Raw genomic sequence first — 21,834 nt, 5'->3', positions numbered from 1 at the left:
AAAGTCACTCACCCTCTCATGTCTAAGGGAGGCCTAGAACTCTCAGTCTCCTGCCTTTTAGTTCAGAGCCTTAACCACTATACCAAACTGGCATTGTAAATCCTTAGGCAGAGAATTACTGGAGCAATATTTAGGTTGTAAAACTTACAAAATATATATGTGGCCTTTACATCAGATCTGTGTGTAGAGTCCCCTTTGCTGAGATTTCGCCAACTTGTTTTATTTTGTATATAATAATTTTATTATTATTAATTATCTGTGACTTCAGTTCTGCCCTGGGTGGATTTGATCCTTGCACTACCTGGCTGGTGAAAGCAGCAAGAATACTGACAGCTGGATCTGGGGTGTACTTAATACTTCATAGGAAAGCTGCACTTTTGATATACCTGAAACTTGTGCTTAAATAAAAAAAATTTAAAAACCCACAGTCCAATCCATTCTAACCAACGGAAGTAACAATTTATTTAAGTCAGACTTAATTGAGATTTCTACATAATAGTATTAGTAAAAAGGAGTCTCGACTGAATTTTCTTAATGGTTAATGTTATCCTATATGGTTAAGTAGTTATGGTTAACATTCAGAACAAATGTTGCCTAGAAGTAAGGTTATGAACAAACGCTTGGGATGTCTGAATCTACAGAATATCTTTAGCACTGAGAGTACACCAAGTACAGTATAAAAATTGTTTGTAATTTCAGGAGCCAGTATTACATCATTACATTTTGTCACATATTTTATCAAGATATATAGTTATAGTGATATCCCAATATTCTGAATTTCTGCCAAACAAATTATTGGCTTAAGATGTTTACATTAATAATTCTTTGGAACAAACTACAAACTAATTCTAACTTTAAAAATAAATGAATCTATTATTAGACCTTTGTTTCCAATTCAGTATTTTGCTTGCACTTTACTCTGAATGTTATTCTGCCTAATTTCTTCACTTTGACCACATTCTATTGAATTTTACCTCTGACCAGATAATGGTCCTGGGACAAGTTTTCCTAAAACCGATCTTTCATTAAAACCTGTTAGATCCAGCGGCTGACATCAGGAGATTTCTGTTTATAGAGGTTTTTCCATTTTCCATTTTCTTTGTATTTGAAATGAAGGCCTTCTCTTTGACTTGCCAGTTCTTAAGAATGAAGGGTATTGGCAGGGCCACCCACATATAAGATTTTCAATAACCTACACTAAGCTGAATAAAGAATCAAGTATTCTTTCTTTCAGCTTGAATGAAAACCATGCACAGTCCTGGGGAAGAAGACAACCTAGTTGAGGGGGTGATGGAATTTCTAACACTTTAGGTAAAATCTGGGGGAGCCTAAGAACTTATTACTGCAGCTTTTTCTCTCTGCAAATGTACCTCTGAAAGCAGGAGCTTACTACAGGTTTTATATCTGGTGTTTTTAGTTTTATTTCTACTTATTTTTGTTACGTTCATTTTTAGGATTATCATCTCTTACCCTGATTTCACACATACTCTTAACCAGATCTACTTAACACAAAATTTTTCAGGTTTTCATTAACTAATATATTTTAAAAACTGCCACATAAAATTCTCCACTCAACCAACACAAATAATTCATGGATTCTCAGCTTATATCCATACAGAAATGAATAAAACCTGACAAGAGCCATGACTTCTGTATTAGGAAAGAGAAGATGCATTTAAATGAGAGCAATATGCCGGAAATGCCCCAGCATGAGACTGCATATCTAACATTTTGTGGAACTGGAAGGAATCTGAGATTAAAGCTCATTCTGAATGATTGAAGGATTGTGGGAGGCATAAGTGTGGGCAGTTGTCAGATTAATTCTTCAAATGATTAAAATCTTTTGTAGTCAATGTTTGAAGTCTCTTCATTTTTAATGAGTGTAATGCAGCAGTTACCAAGGTGACTTTTGCTGACTTTCAACTATTTCTTCCTTCTGTTTTCTGTTCTTACTATCAGACTGAATTGGTTTCTACATCTTGTGAATTAAGATGAACAACAACACTGTTAGCTGTATTGCTATATTAAACTTCAGTTCTGGATTTGGGTAGCAGAAGCGAAGCTAATAATCTGCAGGAAAAGCACATCTCTACAGTTGCTAAGAAAGCAATCACATAAACAAATTTGCAATCATCTTTGGTCTTCCTGCAATATTAGAGAGAGATGTTATAAACTATGTCATTTGAAGGCAGTCAATATCAATTCTACAGGAAAAAAACAAATGCTTGCTACACAGGTTCACTACCCTTCACTTTTTCTGCAAACCAGAATTTTAATCTGAGAGACCAAAGTTTCAATAAATGTTTATAGCCCAAGTAAAGGAGAAACTAAGATTTGCTATGATGTGCATTGTTTAAGAGATTAAAGCTTTCTAATAAAATAACAAACTAGGGTAATTATCCTTAAATGCTATTTTTCTGAGATCTACTATCTGGAGCATTTGATTCAGAGACAGAGAAGTGGACGTGCACAAATGCAATATTCCACTGCTGCCTGTTACTTACATTAAAAGTTCTAAAAAGTAAATTAAAGTTACTTAACTCAAGAATCTTCGTGACTCACTGTGCTATATTTTAACAGACAATTAATATAATAGCAGAAAACACTGATACCAAAAATCAGCGCTGATTGGGTAATGCTGAAAAAATGATATATTTGCAATGCTGCACTTGCATTTAAACACTTCCTTTGTTGTATACACTTTAATCTGGACAAAAAATAATGATACCATAATTTGTTTACTTTTACAACAGAGGACCGATAACTAAAGTTAGAGATAAGAAGTTACAGAAGAGATATAAAATGCTAAAGTTATACTATAGCATACTGTCTGTTCTAAAATAGCTTTTACTCTATAAGGTTTCAGCCAGCTCTTCTTCCAAGGAGAACAATCTATGACTATTAGCCCAGGCATCATGTTCTAAACACAACCGGTTCGCTCTGCATTACGTAACTTCTGAGAGCACCCAGTCCCCACAGGGCTAGCACGGCGGAGGCGGGGAGAGGAGGGAAAAGATTGTCTAGATATTTTCTAGTTTTATCAGCCTGAAAGTTCTTCTAAAGGTGAAAATACTTCCTCTTTTTTTTTTTACAAGATCTGGCTGCAATCCTTGGACACTCATAACATTATAAAAAGTGATGTGCAGAACCTAATGTAATGCTAATAAGTCAAACAGCCAACTCTCTTTGTTAACATTGAGTATTTCAGAGTTTACTTGAAAACAACTATCCTTTGTCTACTTGTGAACAATATTATTGCTGTTCATATTGTTATTATTATTCATATTGTACAGAGGGCGAAGGAACATTTGAAAGTGAGAAATAAAAAAAAACTTAAAATTGTTTGTTTACACACGCACACAAACACACATAAACTTTTATACCTAATGTACACAAAAGACCAAGTAACATGACCTAGATGCATTTACTTCCTATGTATCCCATATTGCTAGTAATGAAGTGATGAGTTCCCTTTCATTGGTGAACTTGAAAAAAAGGCTGGATCATTGGTTAGAGATATTTTGTTTATTTATTTATAAAATGTATTGGCTGCCCATTTTACCACATAAAAATCTCTTTCTCTCATTCTCTCTCTCCATCCATCCATCCATCCATCCATCCATGCATACATACATACATACATACATATGTTAAAACCATATTCTAAGGGATCCTGCACTGAGCAGAGATTAAATGACTTCTAAGGTCATTTCTGTTTTATGCTACTTTAATGATGCTTATCCAGTGGAGTAAATACCAAGCAGAGATTAGCATTCCCAAACCTGAGTATTTTTGCAGAAACTGAAATGTTCTTTATTTAGCCAGGTTTTCCACTGACTCTTTTCAACTGCCCTAATTATAAATAATTTGTTATTTGTGTTCCTTTGATTATTTAAGCCATTTTTACTCTTTTGTTTCATATTTTGGTATATACTATATATAACAAATACCACTTTGGTAGTTTCTAAATTTAATTTTCTAAATTAAAAGCAGTATAAAATGTTGCAAATCCATTGTTAATTAAATATATCTGAAGTATAGTACCAACAAACATTATATACAAAAAATAGCCTTTCCTTCCATTATTATCTTAAGAAAAACTCATTCTTTCTCACTTCAAGATTCATCTATAAGACTAAACTTACGGTGCTCTCTCAGTGTTCAATCCATTCTGCCTCTGAGTATTAATTGGTGGCAAAATTGGCTTGCTGTTAATCTCTAGTCCCCTTCGTAGAGTTTCTCGAATTTGCTCTGTGTCTGAAAATTCAAAAATTTAAAAACACGGTTAAATGTAGGTGAGGTGATCTTTCAAACAATAGACTGGAATACTAAAACGAAGACCATATACTTCCTTTTTCATCTGTATATCAAAAACCGTAGTTTCTTGCAACCAACTGGCAACTATGATTTCTTTTCATTTAATATAAACAACAATCCCCAAACCTAAGCTTCGAGTAATATTTCAAATTATGATTTTTGGAAAACATTAGTCACAATGCACTGAATGAAGCATTACAGTATATAATAGCAATGTTGGTCCTCTGGCTTCACCCCTTTCCCTATGAATGGGAAAATGCTACAGAGTTAACACAAAGTCACAGGCATTGGTACACAAATTTTTCAATACTAAAACCTATGCTTGTAAAATATTACACCCTTTAACTACGGTATTTCCTAAATAAACAGTTTAGAACCAGTATTGTCTTTCTGCAAATAAAAGACTTCTTCAATTACAGAATGAAATTTCAGGAGACGCTGCAATGAGAGAAAAGGAGAAGAAAATTTCTGTGAATTTGCCCTGCATCAGCAACTCCCATGTTGTTTTCAAGACTTACCTCACTTTTTGACTGACAGCATGCACTATCGTGAAAATGATCTTACTTCATTTCTTATCAGCTAGTACTTACGGGCTTTATAATGTATAGTTCTATGACATTCTATCTGCATAGCCACACTGAAATCATGACAATAGAAAAACCCAGAGTTGACAAGGTGGCTTTGTAATCCCTGGTTTGCCTCATAAATTGCTAAAGAAAACTGTTTCTATGCCTCCTCCCAGATGCTTGCCCTTCTCTCTGCAAAAAGATTCAAAATGCAATTGGCCGGGAAACAGAGTTTGCCTCCTTCACTTGGGAGGAGGCAACTGCCTGTCAGCAAAAAGCTCCATTTTGGCTGCTAAGGAAAGAGGTATATAGGGAACCTCTGCATAAGTACTCAATAAGAGCCAGGGAAGAGATCATTATAGATGTTCTTCAGGGTAAATTGGGAGATAGTGAGTTTCAAATGAGGAATGGAAACTGACATATATGTTCAGTGAAAAGTAAAATGATGTGGGGGTGGGGTGGGATGGGGGTGGAGGCTTATCTAAGAACATGTATGCACAACCTTGCATCTGGAAAAATACTCGTTTTCACAGTACTGACAAAGTTTGTTGAAGACCCAACTTGAAATTTAATATATTCTTGAGCTGGAAATGGTTGCCTAGCTATAATACTGTTTATTTAAATAATTTTTTAAAAAATCCACATGCACAAGGTCTGAGTATATTAGGAAAGTGCCTGCCTTCTATTTTCACTTATACTGGGAAATAAATATTTTAACTTTTAGAATTGACGTCAAAAATTTGCTAGGTTTCTTGGTATGGTAGCCATATTACTAAGTAAGAGATCCAGGAATCTATATATATTTCCTCACAACCCTGTGACGTGGGTTGGGCTGAGAGAAAATAAACCTTAAGACTGGTGTGATCAAAGTTTAACTTACCTTTTCCAGACAATCGTCGAGGATGTGTACCAATGCAGATACTTCTGCTGTCTTCATCGTCCTCTGGTGGCCGGCTAAGGTCATCCCAGGCACATTTTGCACTGACACCACTTAAATTTGAGCCATCTGTTTCAATCCCTTTATCAACTCGGTCCTGCTTAAAAGGATCCCAAACAAGCAAGCATTTGAGAACATAGTTCTGTCATTACAGGATCTATTAGATATATTTTATCAATACTAAGGGTCTGAGAAATTAAGAGCTGCAATACTTATTTTCACTGCTCTAAAGACACAAAGGTTAGCCGCAAATCAATGCCGATGAATGCAATGGGCTTAACACGCAGAACATACTGTGGCTCTGCCCAGTGTAATGTCACTTACACTGCCTCATGGGATTTTTTCCCCAGCCCTATCTGGAGGTATTGAAATTCAGTAGTTCTGCATGATGAAGCCTGTGCTCTATCACCAAGCAATGGCGGTATGTCTGAGTTGCCAGTTATCATTTGATGTCCTGAGTCATAGCATTTAATTCAAAACTACATTTCACGAAAGCGTAGCGTTGATTCAAAGGTTTAATGAATTCCAACCATTAATTCTCCCAGCATGCTTCACTTCCAAAATCAATAGCAGAAAGAGATATTCCTGCATCTCATGGAAACTACCAGTTCAAAAGATGAAGGAAACGATTTGTCTTCAGTTCTAACCTTCACCACCAGATGATGCTGTTAAACTAACTCTTGGCTTTTAAAGTAAGTAGCAGTAACTGCAGCAATTTGATATGAAAACAGAAAGAAAAAAAGTGATTCAATTTTCCTTTTTACATGTACAAACTGGTCTGCTTGAGAATATCACTGAAGAAACTGTCAGAAACTACATATCCACCAACTATGGTTATGATGTTTGTTATATTTTTAGGGATTTAATTTAATCTTTTTTTAATTGTTCTTAATTTTTGTATCGATGTTTTATATACCCTGTAAACCGCCCTGAGTCCTGCGGGAAAGGGCGGTATATAAATTCAATAAAATAAAATAAAATAAATACTGAAGGAAGACCTCACTCTGAAAAGACAGTTTCACATGCAATATTCCAATACAGTCAATGGTTACAAAGATCAGTTTCAGCACGCGAGTCTATTTCCAACCCAGGAGTGATGGGTTACATATAGTTTTTCAAAGCTTTTGAAATCCTTATAGTTATCATAAATCACATTGATTTCTAGAAAAAAAGGCAATGAACAGATGCCTTTCCATTCATATCTCAATCCCCCAATTTCCCCCAAGCACACAAGGTATCAGGGAATCTGCACATGATTGGGCCTTTTTGTTGATTCTGTTTTGTTTTTACTGCATGCCATCCAGAGTCATTTTGGAGTGGTGCAGTTTTACGTATGTCAGAGATGGATGGAAGGAAGGAAGGAAGGAAGGAAGGAAGGAAGGAAGGAAGGAAGGAAGGAAGGGATGCCTGTGACCCAGTTCAGTATCAACAGGGAAACTAATCTGAACTGAGCCATTTATTGACCATGGTTCCGAGGATTGGAAGCATGAAGACTCACAAGACAAACATTGGTAGCAAAGTAAGAAAAGAATTGACTGTTTTTTTCTGAGAACATTCAAATACAAGGAGAGAATTGTTTTGGGTAACAAATGCAATTGTGTCCATTTGTCATGAAATATCAATAAACTAAATAATTAAAATGCATACTTGCAGATGTGGATCTATTTCGAATATTGTTTCCCCACGTCGCATATCTGTGATTAACCATGGACCTCCTGCTCTATAGATGTACAAAAAAAACCAACAGTTAACTGCAACTATTCCCAGAAATTTAGGGTGTCTTGTACATCTTTACTAACTGTATCTCAGACCATAAAATGCGTTCTCAGATTTTCTTTGCAGGCTATCAAATTTGTACAAATGTACATAATTCTTTAGGTATCACAATCCTAAGAGAATATACCTAAAATATTCTCACTCTGAAAATATTTATTTTCCCCATGTTACCTAAACTAAACAATAGAAGAAAATATTTTGTAGCTCAGGATTGAAGTTTGGGGTCCCTGGTATTCTCTAAAAATCCTGGTTTTCTTGCAGACATTTAATTACCAAACTAGGTAAACTCATCAGTGCAAGAAGAGACTGTGGATTGATCTAATTTTATATATTATAGGCTTGTTCTGTCAGTGTTGGTGAGAATGATCTTGGTGATTCCTTGATTAGGCTGTTCCTTACTGTTAGCTTGTTTGTCTGACTTGGTAGTTCCTCGACTGAGGTATTTATTTCTTGATTGTTGGTCTAGTGTTAATCTTGATGTTAATCTCTGCTCATCTGGGTGTTGATTGCTGGAGAGGAGGTGTTTTTTTCTTTCTTTTTTGGGTTTTTGATTGTCTCTTTTGAATGATATATAGATGTTACTTCTCTCTATGTGTCTATTGGTGGCCGATTTGTTTGAGTGCCATGCTTCCTGGAATTCTCTAGAATTTTTGGACTTTAGTTAGGTCTAGGATGGTCTGTTTTCCAGCTGAAACTATGATTAAGTCTGTCCATGTGTTGTGAAATAAAGGAGTTTTCATCACATCTTCTGACTGCTAGTTGTTGTTCATGGATGCGCTCTACTAGTCTTCTGTACGTTTGTCCTACATAGCTAGGTCTTTTCGTTTACTTAGGATGCTTTGGCGGGCTTTAGGTGGTTTGTTTGATATGGTCATGCCATAAACTAACCAAATAAATTTCAATTTCAAGTTGTACTGTGAAATTAGAGGGGTGAAAACCTTCAACTATTTAAGTATACAGTTTTTTTAAAAGATTATTTCAAGTGTGGCTTTAGGAAGTGGCTGAATTGATCTTAATCAGACATTTTCTTTTAATTGCTAATTTGACTTCCAAATCAGGTGAAAATGTTCTACTTACACAGGAACAGTCCGAAGCAATTCTAGTATACCCTGCCCATTCCACTGCTGTGCTGCATGAAGCTCTTCTGTACATACTCCAACAATCTAGAGCAATAATATGTAATAATATCTTTTATACATAACAAGAAAATATATTGGAAAAACTAACGTGATGCAGCACAAATTTAAATAATAGAGAAAAGGGGAAAAGTCCTGTGATCTGAAGGACGGGACCTAAAATCTGGGGAAAATTCTAGCGAATGCCTTTTGGCTAAGATCACCCTAACAGATGGCATAGAAATGCTCTGGAGGAGAAAATGTTAGTGAAATATGAATGTTTTGAGCTTTTCCCTCCCCTCTAGAAAACTCAGAAGGCTCCAGAGGGGAGGGGAAGGGAAGTGAAACATTCTCCCCACCCCCAAGGCTCAGAAAGCTGGCATCTGCTAGCATTTTCATCAGATTTGAGGTCCATCCCATGAACTAAAGTGTCTTAAAAGACTACCAAAATTATCACGGGAAATTTAGCCTTAACCAAAATTACTTACATAATTTTTAATGGGAAATGATATATAATGTCTTTTTAATATCTGAAAATATGAAATGACAGATAATTGTTTACCGGTATCTGGAAAAATAAAATATTACTTCTTATAGACAATTATAAGAATACTGACTTCTAGAGAATACATACTTGGAGAAATGTTACAATTCCAAATGGTGTCTGAACTGGCTGCATTTGTGGATCTTCAGTCAGGAGCATATGTTGGATTCTAGACTCACTGTTGTCCAATGGACTATGCCACGATACATGGTCACCACTACAGAATGTGTTTTCTGTTGAGAAGAATGAAGGCAATCTTCTTAAAAAACTGGAATAATCAATAAATGGTCAAAACAATCATCACATCGCCATAAAAAGATTACAACAGAAATACTACCCATTTATTTTCTATTGTTCTTACGTATAATAATTAAGATATTTTTTTTGTTTTTAAAGTGAAATGGCTAACATCTACAGGTAGTCCTCAACTTACAACCACAACTGAGCCCAAAATTTGTGTCGCTAAGTGAAACATTTGTTAACTGAGTTTTATTCCATTTTATGACCTTTCTGGCCACAGTTGTTAAGTGAATCACTGCAGTTGTTAATAACATGGTTATTAACTGAATCTGGCTTCTCCATTAACTTGCTTGTCAGTTGCCAAGCATCTGAATTTTGATCATGTGACTATGGTGATGCTGCAATGGCCATGTGAAAAATGGTCGTAAGTCACTTTTTTCTGTGCCGTTGTAACTTTGAATGGTCACTAAATGAACTGTTGTATATTGAGGACTACCTGTATATACAAATATTGAAGTTTCAATCACAGTTGCTGTGACTGCCATCTTGATTGTTTGTCACACCCATTTGGCACCATTGATTAGAAGGCAAAGAAAGTTACCGCTCTGATTTTTTTTAAACAAGTTTTCTATGAAGTGACTATATTCTTTAAAAATCCTTTTACTTAGCAAGCTGATACAAAAGGACAATTTGTGATTTCCGGTGGCGACACGACGCCAAAGACAGCCGTTTTCGGGCTGCCCGCTCCGCAGCTGTGTTTTTCCATCGTAAACAGCGCCGATCAGCTGTTTAGATGGATTTGAAGCCCCCTCCTCAGGAGAATAGGAGGGGGTGAGGCCCCAGGTAGGGGTTGAACTCTCCGGGGCCGCCTGAGCTGAGAGTTTGGGCGGCTGAAGGATTGAGCCCCCCCGAAGCCTGGGTTGCTCCGAGCTGCGCAGCGCCCCTGCTCTGGGATTTATGGAGCAGAGCCAGGCGTTAGCAACCACCCCTGCCAAAAGGAAATACCTTTGATTATCAAGATGCAGGCAGAGCGGTACAGGAGGTCAAGGTGATGTGGACTCTTATCTTTACTCTCTAGCTCAATGGATTTTATAGCTTCAAAGTGAAAGTGCGCAATAAGTGAAAGTGGGGGAAGATGGCGGCTAAAACTTCTAAAGCTCTTCGGAGTGCGGGGTCTTCCCTGGTGCAACAGACCTCATTGCAAGCTTTGCTTCCTCCTGCACCTCCTCCGGCATTGACGCTTAAGGATTTACAAGATGCTCTTGGAAAGCATTCACAATTGATGTCTGACATGATGGATGAAAAGCTGAAAAAGTTGGAGGAGAAACTGGAGAAGAAGATGGAAGAGAAGTTTAGAGCAATGAGGGTGGACATGTTGTCTATGATTGAATCTGTAGCTGAATGTGTGCAACAGCTGGATGAAACAGTGAAGGATCTCAGTCAAAAGAACTCTATATTAGAAGCAAAAGTATCAGAAAATGAAAATATAAGGGATAAAATGGACGGAGAATTGAGCCTTGCTCAGTATCATCAGATGCAGTATGCTATTAGAATCAGGGGTTTAAAGGAGAACTGTAAAGAAGATTTAAAGCAGCTGATTTCTGAGGCTCTGGAAGGGGTATTGGGCCAGCCAGCATCTGAAATTGAGGGAAATATGGACAAAATTTTTCGTGTAAATTCATGGATTGCAAGACAAAGGAAGTTACCCAGAGATGTGGTGGTCTATTTTACAAAGAGAGTAATTAGAGATGAAGTTATTCAAGCTGCCTATGATACTAAACTGGTAGTGGCTGAGCAAGAAGTCTTGGTTTTAAAAGAGATTCCTCCGAAGATTTTAAGGAGAAGGAAAGATTTTGCATTTTTAGTACAGGAACTTAAGAAATGTGATATTAAGTTTAGATGGGAGATTCCAGTTGGACTGGTGGTGACGCATGAAGGTAAAAGACATCGTCTGGTTACTGTGGCCCAGGCACGTGATTTTTATAGCAATGTGTTAAAAGCAACCCCCCTATCATTTTTGGAAGCTGTTAAGGGATACGGCGAGGGAAAGCTTCAAGATGTTGCAGACAGACAGATACTGTAGAGGACAATGGTGTTGGAGGGGATCAAGATACAGTTTCATCAAGATACAGGAGGCCAGAGGAAGACGCGTGCCGCCTTAAGAAGAGCGAGACGAGAGCAAGACCAAGACCAGCAGATAGTTATGGAATCTCCAAAATGTATTTACAGTGAAGATGTGGGAGGGGCGCGGTCCAAAGAAGTTTTGGGGGTCATGACAGACGTGCTCCAAAAGTTTTGGGGCGTTAAGATTGCTGATTAAATTTTTAAATTAGTATCTTAATGGATTAAATTTATCATAGAGGAGAAAGAAAGTTTTTTTTTTAATATGTAACACAATTTAAGATGGATGTTATTTGCTTGTTAGAAAAGTATATTAGGGTTATGGACTAAAAGTGTGTGTTGAACTAAGAATGGGTATGCAAGCTCCTAATTAACAATAAGTTGTCTTACAGACTGTTTAACCCTTTTTTTTACTCTTTTTATTTGAACTCAAGGATGACCTGGAACTGCGAGACATTTGGTGTGATACATGCAAGAATTATTTTTGATTATGGTTTAGTTTGGTTGGAGATTATTAAGGTTAATAGATAGGCGCTTTTGGCGCGTAACTGAGAATTTGTTTATTTTTTTTTCTTTGAAATTAATATGAATAAGGACTGGGATTAAGAAAATCTATTCTGAGTAAAGCTTTTTTTTGTTTTTCTCTTTTTCTTTTTTACTTTATTTGTAATATTAATATTGTTTGTATTCATTTTACATGAGCTAGAGGGAGATAGAACTAATAGTTTATTGCTGATAACATAGGGGTGCTTATGTTTGTTTTTTGATTTTATACCCTGTATTTAGCTCTGGGAAGTCGGGGGGGGGGAGAAGGAAATGGGGGGAAGGGATAGGGAGGGTTGGGTGGGGGTGGGGGAGGGGGGGATTAAAGTTAAAATGTATTGTAAAACTTTTTAAATAAAAAAAAAGGACAATTTGTCTCTGACCATCCTACTCATTCCTCTGAATTGGATTCCATAAATTTTTCTACATAAAATGTTAGTCCTACCAACCCATGCAGGGACCCTAACTTCCAATAAACAGGAAAATGTAGTGAAAAATTATTTTTGTTTTGCATCTTTATATATCACTCTTCATTAAAAAGTGTCAATGTGGCTTACAAAGTTATAACAAAAACAGTAAGGCACCAGGCTAGAAACCGGGACACCAGGAGTTCAAACTCTGCCTTAGCCATGAAAGCCATCTAGGTGACCTTGGGCCAATCACTCTCTCTTGGACCAATTAACTCACAACGTTGTTGTACAAAAAAATAGGAGAAGGAAGAAGTATTAGGTACGTTTGCTGCCTTGAGTTATTTATAAATAAAGGCAGGAATGAATGAATGAATGAATGAATGAATGAATGAATGAATGAATGTGACCTTGATAAATAAATTGTTCAGACCCTGGCAAAAAACATCCCAATGTAGGGGCCCAAATATTTTGTCAAAAATTTACTTCTACTTTATTTATTTCTACAAACTAATCAGAATAAAAATGCTTAATGTATACCAGTAAAGTTAAAATCCATTTATTATAATCATTCATAGTTGGCTGCTGGCTTACAGTACTGTCATAATGGCGGTATCAAAAACTCAGATATGCCATTATTTTCTGTTAATTTTATCTGTTTGCACAAAAGAATCAATGCAAAGAAGTTTTAATATTATATGCAATTCCAACAACCGTCCTCTATTATCCTAATTAATCCATAGGGAATCTTTGGATCCATAGAGAATCAGATCCTGGAAAACCTGGTTTAGATGAAACATGTCCCATTAATCCCATGGCTACAGGAAAACAAAATTCTACTGTTCCAACAACTATGAAGATTAGGTCGTTTATTGGAGCTAGGCCTTGGTGGTTGGGAGTAGCATAACTTTTAGTCTCCAAATCCACTTTAAAAATATCTTGCAGGAAGGTTAGGAAGAACATATTTTCACTGGAAACCCTCACAGCCTTTGAGGGAAACCTGCATTTTTTACCACCATGAAGCCACAGGAATTTGGCCAGAGGATTATCAGGTGCAGGGAACTAAAGTGTAACCTAAGCAAGATATACCTCACATTTATTTTAAACAGACATGTATGGAAAATCAATTGATACATTCAGATTTCAAAAGCATGTGAAGACCTATAAAGAAAAGGGACATGTAGCTGTTCAAAAATATTCGAAGCCATCTTAAGAGTCCTCAGCATACCAATTTTCAATGACTTCCAAGTCATATACAACACCAGCCAAGACTCTGATTAACAAAATGTTTTAATTATGTAAACCTCAGTCAGTATTTTCCCTAATGAAAGGAGTTATAAGAGACCTATTCCTGAGGCTTGTGTTTTTGTCACAATATTCTCTCAATTCTGTATTTTACTGCCTAGATTTCTTCCTTCAGGAAATCCCAACCATTTGCAACCGGTTTTTAAATGCTAATACAATGTATCTGTTGAAAATCCACCTATTTTTGTCTATTTGGATGAAGACTACTTCAGAAACGTCTTTCTTCTACAGATGTAACATTTATACTGACTGTCAATTAAACCACAGAAACCAACTATATGAAAAATTATATGGATTCAATTTAAAAACCTCAGAGTGAGTAAATCCAATACCAAAGCTTTAAAAAACGGACCTTGCTATTCATAAATAACATGCAAGAGCTGTCTTTCTATACAGATTTCCCACAATACTTGGATCAAATCATTATCAACACAAATTATTGCTATGCAATTTGAGGTTTTGAGAAAAAACATTACACAGACATTTTATCACTGAAACGATGACTACGGTAATTCCTTTAATTTTCAGTGGATTGTATATCATCTTCCAATGTTATCATTCAACCCAAATTGTATCAAAATTCTAAACATCCTAAATGAATGGAAAGCCAGTAAGAAGATGCAGATAACAATAATTTTAAAAACTATAACCTGTTGTATGAAAAATATGGATGGATGCTATGATTTTTACTTTAAATTAATTAGTGAATAAGAATTAAGACTCTTTATCATTTTTCTGTTGCCACCCACTGGCAGCATAACAATTATGACACCTTATTAATACCTAGATTTGGACCACCAGCATTTTTAATTTCTGAGATACTTCAATAAATTGAGGTTTACTGAAATTCAATGAACATCACTAAATGTTAAGAGACAAAAAACCCCCACAAAAAGTCTTTATAAATACTTATTATTAATAAATCTATGTGATATGCAAATTTTAAAACCAGAATAGAACAAGGAATTGAAGATCCCAATTTGCTAAAGTATTTGGAAACTGATAGATGAGGGGAAAAATAAAATCAAGACAATAGGGAGGAGCTGTTGCAAAAATAAAACTGGAACTGATATTAACAATTAAAATTAGAAAGTAAGCCTGTTTTTGATGAAGGTTTATAATCTTAGAGCGTAACGTGATTCTCAGCTGTCACTGGATTCGCACATCATAGCTGAGGTGAGATGTGCTATAATTATAGTGGTGCCAAAAGTAATCTGCAAACTGAAAAACTGGATTCTAAATTAGTCACAATATTCTGTGGTGACATAAGCTTTTATTTTGGAAATTTAAAATTCTTATGACTTCCAACAAATGCTTACAAAACCCCCTTACATATCACAAATGTTACCTATTTTAAAATATCTTTTACTGCGTCATATGAGAAAATGCTTACTTATAAGTAACAGAACAAAAAATATGACATTCTAGAGCAATTTTAAAATGAAATTATAAATACTTTCACATATACAATGATCATTAAATTACTTTATTATTTTGTTTGCAATACTTTTGTTACTCACATGTTAAAATCAACTATACAATAGTTTTGTAATAGTAGTTTAAATATTCTTTTATTAAACTCTTACTTCCAACAAAGACGCCACAGATTCAAATAATAATTGGAACAATCTGAATGTGCTTCCAAAGAACTGCCACTGTCAACACTTAAATTTTTTATTTATTTTTTTTTAATTCCATTTATATCCCGCCCTTCTCCGAAGACTCAGGGCGGCTTACAAGCTTAGCAGTAGCCTTCATTCTATGTATATGCCTGCTTATTAGGGCTTTCACACACACCCCAAGCGGCATTATTACAAATGATCAACATTACAATCCAGTTGAATGCAAGATTAAAAAAATTCACTCAATAACCACTGAAAGGTAAATCTGAAACTTGTACCTCTTGTTCAGACGTCAAAGCAGTCATTATCCCATGAAATACTACTCAACCTCTACTTGGTACACAGGAAGAAAACACTGCAGAGGCTTGAGAGCACTGAGACTCAACATAAAAAACAGATACAGCTTTTGAAGCAAAAGCCAATTTAAATAGCATAAAACATCCAGTTTTTTTTTAAATATGAACGCCATAAAAAGTTCAGTAAAAGATAGGAATTGTCCATTAGCTGAATGGAAATAAAGGTAAAATACAAGATAAAAATATTTATTTGAATAAAGCAAAGATGCTATGATAGGATGTTTTAGAAATATGAATAAACATAATGAAATGATTTTGGCTATTAAATATTATTTCATTTAAAAAAATTGTTAACAGAGAAGAGATTTCAATTATTAATGTTCTCACCCTGAGCTTGCTTCCCTTTTATCCAATTCAAAATAAGATCACCAAGAGCATTCCTCACCCCACCCCCGGAAGACCATTGACAGGGCAAGTCATTATTATATAAATGAGAGCAAACCCCACTCCCTACTAACACTGATGATGTTACTAGTTTGTTAATGAAATGTCTGCAAGAAAACAACCAAGCTTAGAGAGCACCAAGGACCCGGCAACTGAAGGTATATTTTTACTTTGGAAACATGAGAGCAAAATGTATTGCAAGCAAAAAGTGCTAAATATTTTATAAATTAACATTTAAGATAAAAGAAAGTATCAGAAGCAAGGTAGAGAAAGATTTAAACTTCTGGCTGTCAAATAATATTGAATGGAATTGCTTAGCAAATTAGGCTTCAGTAAAAGAAAGATGTCTTTCAGGTGAAAAATAACTAATTTCTAAACAATAATTAAGAAGAGGGGTGGGAACTGATTTATTTATTGGCTGTTGGGACTGAAATCGGTGAAATAGGAATTCCAAACTGTCAAACCAGAGAAAACCAATTTGTAAATAAAAAATAAGACAGCAGAGACGTTCCAGGTTGGAAAACAAGCAGCTACAGAACTACTAACTCAAAAAGACAGGACAAAAAAGCCCAGGATTTAAATTGGTCTGTAAAATAATCTGGATACCATTATTCAACTAAATATTCAAAGTCCTTATTCCTAGATCACAAACAGTTTCCAGAGTCCTTACTAGTGCAAGTCATAGCCTCTAATTTGTTTTATCAAAATAAAAATAGGAGTTTCATCTTTATGCAAAATTCAAATTAATGAAATATCTATGAAAAATAGGAGTTAGACTCAGAGCTAATTATTGCAAAAACATTATTTAGTGCTTAAAGTAAATATTTAAATCATACCTGATTGAAAGACATATCTGGCTAAGCCTTGCATTAACTCTGCTGGCCAGGTGGGTGGTGCAGATTCCCCAGTTTCACGCTTAAGGCGAAATGTCAGCTCGAATCCAAAACCACTTGGTCCATCTGGTCCAGTAAACCTGAAGGAAATTAATCACAAAAAGTTTCATAACAAAGTTTCAGGAATATAAGCTTAAAATTTCCACTGTTCATTTATTCTACTTGTTCTATTAGCATACCTCTGTATCAATAGAAATTCACAATATTGAAAGTTAGAAAGATGCAAAACTAATTTATAATGGCAGCAAAAATAAAACAAAGCTTCATTAAACAGTATCTGTCAGTCTAGAATGGCTCTCAAGTTCCAACAACATCTCATCAAGAAACTGCAATTATAAAAGTGGGTGAGTTTAGAGGAAGTTATGCGGTTTACTTTTTATCTACTAATAACTTTGATAATTCATTAGTTTCCATGCTGCTAGAAAATAGATATTCAACCCATCAGAACAGTCTTAGATAGCTTCCCAAACTTTCAATAGCTACTGCAGCAGACAAAATTGCAATGACTAGTAAATGTCTTCAGCAAGATAACTTTATTCTACAAAGATACCAAGTTCATTTTAGAAGTCATGAAATTAGTGTTTTGATCTGTAAAGGATGCATGTATGGTAGCTGTATCCATTTACTCCAGATGAAGATCAAATTAGCAAACAGATTCTTTGATTCTCTGGATTTAGAAGGAAGGAAGGGCTATGGATTTGTAGCCCTTCTGGGTCTTCTACAAGGAAGACAAGAGACAGCTCTTATGAAATTCTAAGCTACGGTAGATAATCTTTATACTGTACAAATGACTGCAAATGCCACCCTCGTCCCTCTAGCTTAAATTCAAGTTTTCCAAGTCACACATTATTGCAAATTAGACAAATTCATGGAATCTGCCACTATAGCCAAAAGGAATTTTGAGAATAGGAGTAGAGACCGTTCTTTTTCTAAAGAACTGCACTGCCCTAGGAAAGGATCATTAAAGGTTGAGTTGCAGTGTTCCTGTTTGTTATGCAGAAGTATAGATACAGTAGCCTGTTTTGACTTAAATACAAATTTAGGTTAAAGACAGACTTGGGGAACAAAACTTGTTCTTAACTCAGGGACTGCTTGGAGAAAGCACAACTGACCTTAAAAATGCCAAAGTGGCTGTGTTGGGGGGAGGGGGGGATTATGAGTTTACTATTAGCAAGCAGAGGTCACACATAGTTGTCAAACTCCCAGATACAATTAAGGACCTGATAAAAGCAGCACTGGAATTCTTAATTATCAGTCCTCCAGCATTGTTGTGTTCACAGGATAGCAAAAGATGCAAACAGGATAGAATTCAAAGTAAAGAAATCAGGAAGAAAGAACGGGCCAATCTGTAATACTGAAAAAAGATAAATGAGAATCTGTCTATCTTTAATAATTTTAATAATTAGCTCTTTCCTCTCTCAGTATGTTATATTGGAAAACTGTTTTTACACTAGAAAGGAGATTATTCTCTGAAGAAGCACATGCAGATATGCTGCAGACCGGCTTTGCCCTGAGCTAAATTTAGTCACATTCCTCTTATTAAAAACAGTCCTTCTAAGTTCAACTACTGTGCTATAAATATAAAGCAAATATCTCTCCATGCTTTCAGAACAAACAACAAAAAAGAGTTTTTAATAATATTGGTATATTTTAGATCTAGGAATTAATTGTGTTTGAGTTTAAGTAGTTCTTGTCAGCCTCTTTGTAGGTGGGCTGTTTCTCAAATTAGCTACCTCAAACAATTGACTTTTAAAGCCAAGCATATTCCATCAGACTTAAGCAAAACAAAAAATGAAGGTGGTCATGGCTTCCAGGGCGGTCTACCACCAACAAAGAACAGGAAATGTGCTGAAATGCCTTAGTGGGGTGCATAAAAGATTCAGGTTTTGCATGTAAGATATGTGGCCAAAGGTTTAAGATATACATAACTATCCCAAAACAAATGGATTGAAAAGATTTACATTTTACTTTCCTTTTCCCTGAAACAGAATTGCAGCAACTACACATAGAGAACACCGAATAAAAAGTTGTGGATAATGTATTCTGAATTGCAAAACAAAGGGTAAAATAGGCAGACAGCTAAAATGATCATTATATTATAGTTTCAAGCCTGCTCCTGATACAGTCAACCAAATATTTTATTTTCAACAAGACTAATTATATAATGATATAAGTGTGTGTGTGTATAGTATAGAATATATATGTATATGTACACACACACACATACATGTAAACGTGTATATAATGAATATACTGACTGAATATTCAAAAATTTAAAGCAGAAACCAAATTGGTCATTATGACAAATTGGTCATAATGTTCTTTTTTCTCAAATACTATTGAACACATCATTAGGAATTCTTGCACATAACAAAGTTAATAATCCTCAACTTTAAAACATATTATCACAGATGCATTACAGGTATTCCTCAACTTACAACAGTTTGTTTAGTGGCCATTCAAAAGATACACAGCAAAAAGGTGGTAAAATTTAGCACAACTCACTTAACGACTGCATCATTTTGCAACTGAAGTTTTGGTCCCAATTGTGATCGTAAGTTGAGAACTATCTATATAACATCAATAACAATCACACACACACACACACACACACACACACACACACACACGGCTACGTGTTATAAAGTATAATTCCAGCAAGATAGTTCTGTCTGGGATGCATCACTTGCAACAAAACCAGAGCCAAATCCTTACATTAACTGCTTTATGACTATTGGTTTCTGGGAGATACATCACACTTAGTGTAATGTGCCATTGCATTGCAACAATGATTTATGGTTTAAGATTACCCGTGAAGCAAGTCACTATGTCCATGCCACAAATAACTGTTAAAATAAATTATGACTTAATAAACTGAATCATGCCCAAAGTCACTTTATGTAGTATCATCTACATCAGGGGTTCCCAACCCGGAGGTGCGAGATGATATTCCAGGGGATGCAAAAACTTGGGTTTTCAAAATTATAGTGTATATGCATAATTCGTTGCTGTTATTTCGAACTGTTGTAAAGGGTGTGAGAATATATCAGAAGCGTTCTAGGGGTGTGGAGTATAGAACAGGTTGGGAGTCGCTGATCTACATATTAGTATGCTTTCCATGAACAAGCAGTAATAGTGAAAGAATATAAAATACAGTATTTATGTGATGCATAAATGCAGCAATTCTATTTAAACATACGTAAGTAAATGCTTGGCAGTGAAAGTTGGACCATAAGAAAGGCTGAGCGCCAAAGAATTGAGGCCTTTGAACTATGGTACTGGAGAAGACTCCTGCGAGTCCCTTGGACTGCAAGGCGATCAAACAGGTCAGTCCTAGAGATGAACCCTGACTGCTCTTTAGAAGGCCAGATCCTGAAGCTAAAACTCAAATACTTAATGAGAAGGAAGGACTCACTGGAGAAGAGCCTAATGTTGGGAAAGATTGAGGGCAATAGAAGAAGGGGACGACAGAGAATGAGGTGGCTGGATGGAGTCACTGAAGCAGTAGGCGTGAGCTTAAATGGACTCCAGAAGATGGTAGAGGACAGGATGGCCTGGAGGAACGTTGTCCATAGGGTCGCAATGGGTCGGACACGACTTTGCAGCTAACAACAACAAGTAAATGCTCTCCTTCATGGATTACTGCCTTGTCATGGCGAAGGGGCTTGCATAATTCAATGAACCTATAAGCTATGCCGTGCAGGGCCACCCAAGATGGACAGGTCATAGCAGAGAGTTCTGAAAAAACGTGATCCACTGGAGAAGGAAATGGCAACCCACTCCAGTATCTTTGCCAGGAAAACCCTATGGACAGAACCAAAAGGCAAAACGATATGACGCTGGAAGATGAGCCCCTCAGGTCGGAAGGCGTCCAATATGCTACTGGGGAAGAGCAGAGGGCTAGTACTAGTAGCGCCAGAAAGAATGAAGCGACTGGGCCAAAGCCGAAAGGACGCTCAGCTGTGGATGTATCTGGTGGTGAAAGGAAAGTCCGATGCTGTAAAGATTTTTTCTCCATAGGAATCTGGAATGTAAGATCCATCAAGGAAAGCTGGACATGGTCAAACAAGAGATGACAAGACTGAACATCGACATCTTAGGAATCAGTGAACTAACATGGACAGGAATGGGTGAATTTAATTCAGACAACCATCAGGTATACTACTGCAGGCAAGAGTCCCTCAGAAGAAATGGAGTAGCCTTCATAGTCAATAAAAGAGTAGGAAAAGCAATGCTGGGATACAATCCCCAAAATGACAGAATGATCTCAGTTCGAATCTAAGGCAAACCTTTCAATATCACAGTAGTCCAGGTCTATGCCCCAACCACCAGTGCTGAAAAGGATGAAATTGACCGGTTCTATGAAGCCCTACAGCACCTTATAGAACTAACACCAAAAATGATGTCCTTATCATCATGGGGGATTGGAATGCTAAAGTAGGAAGCCAAAAGATAACCGGAATAACAGGGAAGTTTGGTCTTGGAGTACAAAATGAAGCAGGGCACAGCCGATAGAATTTTGTCAAGAGAATATGATGGTCATAGCAAACACTCTTTTCCAACAACCCAAGAGACCGCTCTACACATGGACATCACCAGATGATCAACACACAAATCAGATTGACTATGTGCTCTGCAGCCAAAGATGGAGAAGCTCTATACAGTCAGTAAAAACAAGACCAGGAACTGACTGTGGCTCAGACCATAA

At 36.2% G+C, this 21,834-nt stretch overlaps 1 protein-coding gene across 1 annotated transcript in view; it reads right to left on the bottom strand.

The window, feature by feature from the left end:
- Nucleotides 1-21,834, bottom strand: part of SUFU (SUFU negative regulator of hedgehog signaling) — a 63,217-nt gene that overhangs the window by 29,378 nt on the left and 12,005 nt on the right. The window contains exons 3-8 of the mRNA XM_081328836.1: nt 17,070-17,206; nt 9,346-9,488; nt 8,674-8,759; nt 7,468-7,540; nt 5,764-5,920; nt 4,146-4,257 (exon numbers count right to left, since the gene is read on the bottom strand). Coding sequence (XP_081184962.1) covers nt 4,146-4,257; nt 5,764-5,920; nt 7,468-7,540; nt 8,674-8,759; nt 9,346-9,488; nt 17,070-17,206 — 708 coding nt within the window. The remainder of the gene's footprint in view (nt 1-4,145; nt 4,258-5,763; nt 5,921-7,467; nt 7,541-8,673; nt 8,760-9,345; nt 9,489-17,069; nt 17,207-21,834) is intronic.

The sequence above is a fragment of the Vipera berus genome, assembly GCF_964194415.1.
Source record: "Vipera berus genome assembly, chromosome: 5".
NCBI lineage: Eukaryota > Metazoa > Chordata > Lepidosauria > Squamata > Viperidae > Vipera > Vipera berus.
Note: the sequence above shows the minus strand (reverse complement) of the source record. Positions and strands in the feature narration are given on the sequence as shown.